At 56.7% G+C, this 10,747-nt stretch overlaps 1 protein-coding gene across 1 annotated transcript in view; it reads right to left on the reverse strand.

The window, feature by feature from the left end:
• Grid1 (glutamate ionotropic receptor delta type subunit 1) overlaps window positions 1-10,731 on the reverse strand; it is a 719,620-nt gene extending 708,889 nt beyond the window's left edge. Inside the window, exons 1-2 of the mRNA XM_004641224.2 lie at window positions 10,561-10,731; window positions 8,450-8,605 (exon numbers count right to left, since the gene is read on the reverse strand). Coding sequence (XP_004641281.1) covers window positions 8,450-8,605; window positions 10,561-10,639 — 235 coding nt within the window. The 5' untranslated portion in view covers window positions 10,640-10,731. The remainder of the gene's footprint in view (window positions 1-8,449; window positions 8,606-10,560) is intronic.
• Between the last annotated feature and the right edge of the window lie 16 nt (window positions 10,732-10,747).

Genomic DNA, 10,747 nt, shown 5'->3' on the forward strand with positions numbered 1-10,747 from the left:
GGTGGGGCATGGTGCTTGTGTTGAAATGCTTAAAGGTTGTGGGGAGGAACAGCCTGGCCCAGTATACACAGGGGTCAGAGATCAACACCGCCCATCCTCAGGCATACACAAACCTTCAGCTCCCAAAATTTCACTCTCCAGACACCGTACTCAAGTATGCCAGGCACTGAGGGCCTGGGAGGGAAGCCCAAGCCAGCAGGCCCAGCCAAGTGAGGGTGCCAAGGGTGCTCCACTCCAAAGGCCAAAAGCCCCAGGCCAAGGTGTTGGTGTGGTCAGTACCTCGGAAGGCACTCTGCCTGGTCTGTGTGTGGCTCATCTCATTGTGTCCTTCCCACAGCGGAGTGGAAGGGCAGCTCCCTGGGGTCTCTCTAACGCCATGGCTGGGCCCCTGAACTGCATGGAAACCTTATTTTCCCCACATCCAAAGGTCATCATGCTAGAGGTCAGGGCTCCTGTCAAACATTCAGCCCAAGACACCTCAGGGTCCTAGGCGGCCTGGCCTTCGCTTTGCCAGGCCCACCCAATGCTGGCATCAGAACTCAGATCTCTGCTGCCCAGAAAGGAGTCGGGGGGGGGGATCAGGGCTCCCAGGGGCACCACAGGGATCCGCACACCTGCACACTCCCATGTGCACACAGCCAGGGCAGGGAGCTTGGCCCAGGTTACATGGCGCACCCAGGGGTCCAACCTGAGCTTCCTCAGGCCCCACCTCAGCTCTGCCCACCCAGCAGGCCCAGCACCCAGGGACAGGGACACAGTGCCCCATGCAACCCTAACCACCAACCCCCCCTCAGCCCCAGAAGCCTTGCCAGGTGCCCAGCAGACCCCAAGCTGGACCCAGGTACTCACATAGAGCAATGTCACACCACCCCACCAGGGCTCTGTGATAGGCACAGCCACCCTCAGCCCTAGGTGCCAGCCAAGGTTGCAGACGTGGAGAGGTAGGCTCTGAGTGAGGAAGTGACATTTCCTTTTGTTTTCTGCAGTTCTACAGATGGAACCCAGGGCCTTCTCACTGAGCTGCCTCCCCAGCCCGTTTTTTTTTTTTTTTTTTTGTAGGCAGGGCCTGACTAAAGCCCTAAGTTGCCAGGCTAGATTCAGACTTGCCAGTCTCCCATCTCAGTCTCCCAAGACTATACAACTAATCAGGCATAGAGTTGGGATTCAAACCCAGACCTGCCCAACGCCTTCTAACAAATAGGACAAGGTATATTCACCTGATGCCAGGTCCTGGTCACTCTGTGTACTTAGCAGGCAAGTTGCTGAGAAATTAAAACACCACACAGTGACAGGTGGCAGGTGCCCGAGCCTGGTGCACAGATGGCTCCAGGCCACCTCCACAGGAGCCACACAATCAGGGCCAGCCTCCCGCTGCTCTTCTGAGACTTCCAGAAAGGCTGGGGCTCTGCTCCAAGCCACAACTGTCCTCAGGGTTTGGGGGAGGCCCTCAGACTCTCTGGGGCCACCAGGGTTTGTGACACACAGCCGCACTACCTCCAGGCCCAAGCTGCCTTGCCTGGCCCTGGGCCAGGGACTTTCAGACAGCTGCCCAGCCCACCCCATGGCAGTGTCTTGTGTGGTCACCCTGTATCATAGGGGAAACTGAGGCCACCTGCTAGGCACAGCAGGGTAGGAATGGGAGCCCAGGGTGCCCAAGACAGGGCAACACCTCATGGCCCGTTGGTCCCTGGCAGAGGGGCAAGAAAGGGGACAAGGCAGGCAGGCTGGGGCTGACGTCCTAGGGCTGGCCCTGGGCCCACACTGGTGGCCTCTGACTTTCCTCCTTGGGAACCCTGACTTCCTCACTAAACATGCACCCAGGAACAGCAGAAGGGGCTACCTCACCAGCCGCTCCCCACCCCCAGCCTAAGCTGCAGCCAGGAAACCTCTTGCCAAGAACCCAGAGCCCCAGGGAACCCACAAGGGGGAGATGGTGGGTACAGACCCCGCTTCCTTCCTGGGCTCAGTGCCCTAGATACAGGCCCATACAATAAGGGGTCCCCACCCCACAGGCAGAGGCCACAGCAAGCTCAGAGCAGCCAAGCCAGCCACAGGTGGGCACTGGGGCTGATCTGCTGAGGTGATCTGGCCCCAAGCCCATCTCTCATTTTGTGTCGCAAAGTTATCTTATCTGCACATGCAGCTATGCATGTTTTTCCCATCTAACGTGACACGTACATACACTGTACAGCAGTCAGATCTGGCTAACGCTGGCAGTAGTACTGCACCCAGCTAACATTCCTGCACTAAGAACAGATCCCATCCGCCCCCCAGCATTTCTGAAGAATGCAGCAGAGCATCACTGACCCTGCGGGCCACTCTGCACACAGCTCCCAGACAAACCCTGACCTCGCTGGGCCTGTGGATCTGGAACCAAACACACACACAGGCACACACACACACACACACACACACACACACACACACACACCAGCCTCTGGCCCTTGGCCCTTGAGAAAGTTTGAGCTCAAGCTCCGGAGGGCTGGGTCTGTCCAGGCCCCATGTACAACGACCAGAAGCACACCAGTGGGCATGACACCAAGGGCTACCAGGAAGCCTGCAGGAACACAGGGAAAGGGACATGCAAGGAGGATGGACGGGAGAAATGAGCTGGCCCCAACCAGGATGCAGTGCCCCAAATGCTTTGATTTGGTTTTTTGCTCGTTTTTAAATTTTAACTTTTTAGAGAAAAAATTTTTTTCAGAACAAGAACACAGGGGAGTAACAATGATTCATGTATTATTGAGTATTGTTATCTTTAAATGAATTACTCAGAGTACGAGATGATTTGTTGCTTTTTGAGATGGGGGTCTCGCTACATAGCCCAGGCTGGCCTTGCACTCAGAGTGATCCACCTGCTTCAGCCTCCCAAGTGCTGGGATGACAGGCATGCACCGCCACATGGTTTTCATATTTTGTTTTTTTTGGGTGCTGTTGTTGTCATGAGTCACAAGGAAACAGGAGTGCTGACAGAGATAGGAAGTAGGTGCCATGCTGTCTCCCAAATGTCTCCACTTCTGCTAAATGCCTGCACATAGTAGGACAATACTTCTGGTGTGCCTTTGGTAGGCTGTGACTACACCGCGAGTTCTGGTCACTGGGGCAGAACAGAAGCAATGGAGGTGACATCTGGACTGAGCCTCCACCAAGTCTCTCCCCGTGTGGCCCTGAAACTAGCAGTTATCAAACCTCTGAGTGCCCCTGAAAGCCAGTACCCAGCTGACTCACAATGGGAGCAATTTACCCACTAAAATTTGGGACTGTTTGTTACTAAGCATAACTTAACCCAGGCTGACTGATACAATAGGAAATGCAGAATAAAACCAAGGTCTAGTGACAAATAAGCAAGGCTCTGGGTAGCAAGTCCAAGCAGAATCCCATTCAGGGATTGCACTGGGTTGGGAAGGTTTGAGGAGAGGAAGTGCCAACACAACATGCTGACTTGTTAGGGGACAGCATTTTCTGGGGACCTGTGATAGCTTTCCACCACCGTGATCAAACTTTCCATATAAACAACATGGGAAGATTATCTGCCCACCCCTGCAAGCCAGGCTGAGCATCCCCCAGATGGCTTTCTCTGTGTCCATTAGAAGCTGGGGAAACGGCCCCAACATGATGTTCTAGGTGGAAGCTGGTTAAATCCACATGGCACAAGGAATAGGGACAGTGAAAGCGCAGAGGCAGCAAGGGGAACAAATGTCCCACAGGCCCGTGGCCTACCACATGCCTGGCATGAGGCACCCGTGTGCCTAGTGCCAGGTACCCCACCTCCCAAGCTGGGACTCTCCTGAGCCCAAAAAGGGGGGCCTGGGGGACTGAGTCTTTAGAAGAAGTATACGTGTGTGTGGGTGTATGGCTGCCCATGTGTGCCACACCACTCCTTTGCACAATGCAGGCTTGCAGGGTACCGGCTAAAGGCTCCAGGCTCCAGCCACGCCCAGCAGGAGCCACATACGTAGCCACTGCTAGCTTGAAGCATCATCACCAGCAGCAGCCTGAGGGCCCGAGAAGAAGTCACCACATCATTGGACAACACAGTAAAGATGCAGAGACCCCACAGGCCTACCGAGAGGCACAGTGCTGTCCCAGATGCCACCAACCTGCCTGGCAAAGACACAGGACACTGCCTAGCAAACAGGGTGCAGTAAGCCATGCAGAAGTGGAGAGAACACGCATGGTGACAATGTGCTCTGCCACCATGAGCACAGACAGGTGTGCCAACCTGGTAGACTAATGGGCCACAAGGACACCCGCGAGCTACTGCCTGGAACTGAGAACATGCCAGACTACGTGGCAAAGGGGAATTAAGGTTGCAGACAGAAGTCAGCGTGCAAATCAGTCAACCTTAAAATAGCGAGGTCACCCTGGGTTGGGGGGGGCAGGGCACAATCACCAGGGCTCCCAGAAAAGGGAGGGAGACAGAAGAGTGGCAGGAGGAGCTGGGAGAGCAGCAAGGTGGGAGACGCAAGGACCTGAGCCACCTTCTAGGCCGTGGAGACAGGGGGGCCTGGCAGCACTGGGAAGCTGTACAGGGCCTATTCCCCCCAGGGCTTCCCAGGAAACCAATGCTGCCCAGATTGAGTTAGGCCTACACTTGTGGGTTTTGAGGGAGGGAATTTTGTGGTTTGGTTTGGTTTGGTTTTTGTCTTTTTGAGACAGGGTCTCCCCTGTACAGTTCAGGCTGGTCTCGAACTCGCAATGATCCTCCTGCTTCAGCCTCTCAAGTGCTGTGATTACAGGTGCTGCATCCCTGCACACTTGTGTTGTTTAAACCAACTCACTTTGGGATGAAATCTGTTTCCATGTCAAGAGAAAATTATCCCAGCTGAGTGGGTGGGATGATGGTGGGGACCCTCAGGGCTCTGGGATGCACCTGGGTAAGGCTGTGATCTTCCTGTCCCTACAGAAATGAAAAGAACCTGGCTCTCACGCTTCCTGGCCTCTGCCTCCTCCTTCAGCTGCTCTTTCCAAAGTGTGACACAGCGCACTCAATAACACTCATCCTTTACTCACACACAAGCCCACAGCAAGCGAGGCCTCCTGCTCGGCCTATCCTTTTGTGCATCTCTATAATCCTTCACTTGAGCAGGCACTTCAAGCACAATGCATTCTTTTTTTACTTAACAAATTAGTAGCTCTTCTTGTATCAGGAAGACAAATTTTTGTACTGCTTGGGTAAGACGGACTTTTCCAGCTAAACCTAAGGTACATTTGAGAGACTACAATGTCCTTGCTGTGTTATTATTTCCTAACTTTAAATCCTCATCAAGCACATATTAAATGTGACCCGTTCCTTGACATGGATTGTCTAACCATCTTAAGAGGCATCGTCTGTAAGCAACTTTTACAAAATCAGCCTGGAGAAATTACAGTATAAACTGGGCATGGTGGCACATGCCTATAATCCCAGCACTCAAGAAGCTGAGGCAGAAGGATCGCCATGAGTTGGAGGTCAGCCTGGGCTACACAGTGAGATCTTGTCTCAAAAACAAAGAAGAAAAAAAGTATAAGTATCAGAGTCAACATAGTCTCCCCCCTCCCAGTAGTTTCTTGTTTTCTTCATGGATACTTAATTATGTATAGATCAGCATAAATGATTTCATTTCTTTAAAACACTGCATATTGGAAAACATAGGCAACTACCAAAAATAAGGTTTCAGATAGTTCACAGATTTTGAAAAAGCCAATGACATGGCAAATGAATGGAAAACAGGACATACAAATGATCCCAACAAGGCCCTCTGCATCCATGCTGTACAGCAGGAGGAAAACGGACTGGGAGGAGGTAGCAGTGGCAGAACTCAGGACGCTTTCCGCTTTCTGGCACCTTCCACATTTTTATCTGATGACCATGTACTGGCCTCTTTCTTTTCTACATTTTTAAAGCAATACAAGCCATTGTAGTAATACATTTCTCTTGTAACTGGAGGAAAAAGAATAAAAGCTAAGAAACAAAAAGGTCATGTAGGGTCCTCTCTCAAGGAATTCACTCTTACGAAGCCTTGTACAGCAGCTGGAAATATCAACAACCTGAGACACTGCGAAGGACTCGTGGCTGGGCCAGAGACGGGGAGAGAACTGGTGTTTACAGAGCACCCACCACAGGCCCTCCCTGTCTGAGCAATTTATACACATCTCCCTCATATAATTCTCCCAATAATCTCAGGAGCTACAGTTATCTTGCACCCTTTTAACAGATCTGGAAACGGGAGCTCAGAGCACGGCCAAGGCTTCCCCAGGATCTCAGCAACAGCTCTCTGGGCGACAGCAACCCAAACGAGCAGTGAGGCTCCATTCCCAGGCCCCCAGAGCTTACAGGGGATCCTCCACTGCAGAGGCCCAAGCCAGCCACTCCCGCACACCAAGTCTACTCTCCAATGTGGTAATGAACATCAAGGCCCCACAGAGAGAGGTGGGGTTGGGCCACCAGGTGGATGAGCTCCCAAAAGAACACAGCCCAGAAAGGGAGCAGGCAGCTGAGTGGGTGCTCACCACTCTGCCCTTTGAAGGCCCTTAGGGGCTGGCTCCTCTCACCCCTCAAAGGCTCCCAAAGCCCATGCAAGGTCAGGGGACAATGTAGATTTATGTCCCTACAATACACAAGCTTTCCCCCTCAGGCAGCAGGCAGCCCAGTGACAGCACCAGACCCTCGGCTCTTGACCCACACCACTACCAGCCCTCGAGCACAGAGAACCTCACCCTCTTCCCCTTTTGAGAGGAAAACTGCCACCCTCAGAGGACAATTTTCTAGTCATTTAAACAGAGAAACTGAGACCCAGAAAATAAGATGTCAACCCAAAAAAAGGCCCCTGGTTGAAGCCTTCACCATCAGAACAACCATGCATTTGGGGCATGAAGGTCAAGAAGCCAGCCCTGTGTTTTGCTTGGCTTGTCCTGATTGTTTGAATTGTTTCATTGACTGGCAAGTTAAAAAATGAGACTAAGGTCCAAGCCTGGAGCCACCATGAACACATACACACGCATCTTCAGTCCTATCCTGAGGCAGTGCAGCAGCACCTTCCATCCCTCAGGAATAGCAGGTGGGGACTGGCAGGCACCGAATGAGCATGGATACTCAACACTCAGAGATCAGCAGAAGGCACCAACATGATGCAGATCTCAGGCAGGGTCCCCAAGGCTGGGCCCCACCAGGACCTACGATGAGGGCATCCACAAAGGAAGTCCAGGGGCAGAGGGCATCCAGACTCCTCGTGGGATGCAACCAGAGAAAGGCAGGGACTCTTCCACCCTGCATGCCAGTGGACACCAGACACAGACATCTGCCAAAGCAAGCAGCAGTTCCCACAACAGGTGACATCAGCCTCACTCCACACACTGACACCACAAAAGAGCACCTGAGACTCCAGACCTATACAAAGGCCCTCCCCCAAGACATCGAAGACCTTTAGGTTTCACTAGTCAGGCCCCACCCTCAGAGATGCACCCAGCAGCAGGACACCCCCAGAAGGCCTCTCTGCCAGGAAAGACCTACCAGCACCACTCTGACCTTCTGGACCACATCCATGACTGAGTCACCTTCTCCTCTTAGGTCCCAGCAACCTGGCAGCCAGTGAGTGGCCCCACGGCAGCAGAGGAGTCAGTCCCTCACCCCGATGCTCCTCCTGGGAGGGATTTCTGCATCCCGTTCCCCAGCTGAGCCAATGTAGCACCCCAGGGCACAGGTTTCTGAGCTGGGCTTATGATTGTGGAGCCTCAAACTGACCAGACATGGGGAACAAAGGGAGCCCTGAGTTCTGCTGATGAAGCAGGTGTCAGGGAGGAGCATGGCTTCCTGAGCAGAGAGCCAGGTGAGGGGGAGGGGACTGGAGAGAAGAAAGAAAAGCAGAGAGGTGGCAGGGCCGCACACCTGTTGCCCCTGCTGCGGAGCCCGACCACAGGCTGAAGGAGGCTGAGGTTCAGACGGGAGCTAGGATTTCCCCGCAGCCAGACCTGGCCCAGCTCCACTTCTTTCCTAGGCAAACAGCGCCCACCTCCGGCACAGGCAGAGGCAAAGAAATCAGCTGCTCCGAACCTGGAAAAGAATTGCAGCTACGGAGAAGCCAAGACAGAGGTACAATCGAGTGCGGGCCTCAGAGCTCGCTGGGCACCCTTCAGGCTGCAAGCCAAGAGAGTGCAGAGGGCAGACTTGGCCAGTGGATGCTCCTGGCATAAAAGACGCCAGGCCACTGAGGACCAGAGAGGGAGATGCCACACAGGTCTCCAGAGCGCAGACACGCCCACCCACAAACACGTGAGAAACAAAGAGCTCATGCCGCCTGCGTGCGCACCCCGCGGGGGGGGGGGGCGTCGTGCGCGCAGCCTCCCCGGAATGTTCCCTCGTAGCTCGCTGTCTTCTGGACCCGGGAAGCCGCTGCTGCCTGTGGGTGGCACTGGGCCCTCCAGGCACACTGGGGACTCGGCTGTTCCCCAGGGCTGTGCGGTTGCTTACCTTCCTGAACGGCCTGGAATGGGTTGTTGGCCTCGATGACCTTGATGGAGTAGGTGATCTTCTCACTCTGAAGGATATCATCGTTGAGGCTCAGGTCCGACACAGCCAGCTGGAACACCCTGTCGTCCTTGGCTGCGTTCTCCTCAAAGATGGCACCTGGAGGAGCAGAGCTGTCAAAACCAGGTCTGGAGAAGACCGTGCCCCTCCCCTCAGGTCAGGAGACTCAGGACCGAGAGCCACTTGGTTGGGAGAGGTCGGGCTTGGATTTTCATGTACTGTAAGGATGTCCCCCATAACTCACATAGGATGTCCCCAGCCCTTGCACACATATGCACACAGTTGATGCTAGTCAGGCACATCACCCATGCAACCACCAGTCACACCCACGGCAGCACATGTACCAGCCATTCCCAGTGCCATAGACGGTGTCAGGCTGAGGTGGCCTGGAACAACACCCGAATGTTCCTAAGTCCCATCCCAGCAGCCAGAAAGTTCTGGGGAGGGCTGTGTCCAAGGATGCCTCCTTCTCAGCGTGTGCCCGGCCGACAGAGCTGAGCGCAGAGACCATAGCGGGCTCGCCCGGCAGAGGAGTCTTCGGTGGGCACAGGGCCTCAGATGATCGCGACGCCGACCGGCCTGGCGCCTTGGACTACTGCCCCGCTCTCCTGCCCTCCGGCTTCGTCTTCCTGCATGCATGGTGAGGGAGTGAGGACAGAACCGTCCCATAGATCCTCCTCCCCAGCACACTTCACTCCAGCCCCTGAGCATCTCAGAAAGAGTGGCTGACGCGAGGATCCTCTAGTACCCCGTTGCCCCTCCGGGGCGCCCTCCGACGCTGAGCGCTGCTTCCGCGGTCTCTGCGCCCGCGGTGGTGGCAGGTGTGCCTTGCCGGGGCAGACCCTGCAGCCTGGGCAGCTAGGGAGTCCCCACTCCACCCACCTGCAGACCCCAGGGTCCCGGAGGTCCCACGACTTGACACAATGTCCTCAGAGCTGAGAGCTGGGAAGGAGGAGAGAGGCCCGGGTCCTGGGTTCCTCGCGACACTCGGAGCCGCATTGCCGACCGCAGGACCCGCGCCACCCCGGGGCGGGAAGCAGCTTCGGGGGCCTGGGCCCTGAGGGGTACATCGCAGTTCTCCTATCCTCGCCGATTCCCTCGTCACTCCATGCTACCCTGAGCCCTGCCTGTCCCGTCACCTCTGCCTCCTCCTCGCACCTCCCAGCCCCCAGTTTCTCTGGGCCTGCTGGTCTTTCCCAACTTCCGGAAAGGCGACTGCGCAAGGGCTCCCCCACAGCGGCCGTGTCGGCCCCCCAACCTGGCCCAACTTCTCGGGATTCCAGCCGCGCTGCTCCCAACTCCCGCCTGCTGCTGCGCCCCTTCCCCTCGGTCCTGTCCCCCATCCGTTTCTTCACGCCCCTACCTCACCTCTTCCCTCGACCCCCAACACCCGGATCACACTCTGGCCCCGGAGACTGGGACCCGCCGAAACTCCGGGACTGTCCAGGACTGGGCTGCAGTCGCCACCCTTGATGCACACACACACACCCTCACCGACACACGCCAGGCGCAGGCAGACACCTAGTCCACTCTAACAGGCTGGCGGCGTCGCGCGCACCAACACACGCTCGCCTGGCTCCGTACTCCCCAACGCCCTCTCGCAGTGACACCGACACGGTGCCAGGTGCACACGCTGAGACACACGCTGACAACACCCATCCACGGTCACACTCAGCTCCGGACCGGCCTCTCCCATCTTATTCCGCCAACTTGGAGAGCCCCGGGCCCTATGCGCCCCCAGCACCGGCGCCTCGGAGCTGCGCTCCAGGGCCCCTCGCCCGGCGCGGATCTACACGCGCCCCCTACCGCGGCGACCCCCGTAGCCACGGCCGGGAGTGTGAGCAGAGGCCGCGGGGCCCCGCTCGGACCCAGGCGCCCCGGGGAGCGTGGCGCGGCCCGTGCACTGCTCCTCCGCGGGGCGGCGCGGCGCGGCCCTTCAGGGAGCACCGCCCGCCGGGCCCCTGGGCCCCGGGAGCCGCCAAGTTTGCTCGCCGCGCATTCGCGGCTCTGCTCGGCCCTCGCCCAGCCCTAGCCCGGCCGCCTGCAGCGCTCACCGATGTGGATGATGGAGTCGGCCCGCACCGTAACGCACTGGCAGATCCAAGGGAGAAGCCACAGCGTCAGCGCTTCCATGTCCCCCAGGCGCACGGCTCATCCGCCCGGGCCCGGGGCGAGGCCGAGGGCAGCGCGGAGCGGGCAGGCGCCGGTCCCGGTGCAGCCCCGGGCCGCTCCCGGGAGAGC

Source organism: Octodon degus, unplaced genomic scaffold (genome assembly GCF_000260255.1).
Source record: "Octodon degus isolate 3935 unplaced genomic scaffold, OctDeg1.0 scaffold00132, whole genome shotgun sequence".
Taxonomy (NCBI): Eukaryota; Metazoa; Chordata; class Mammalia; order Rodentia; family Octodontidae; genus Octodon; species Octodon degus.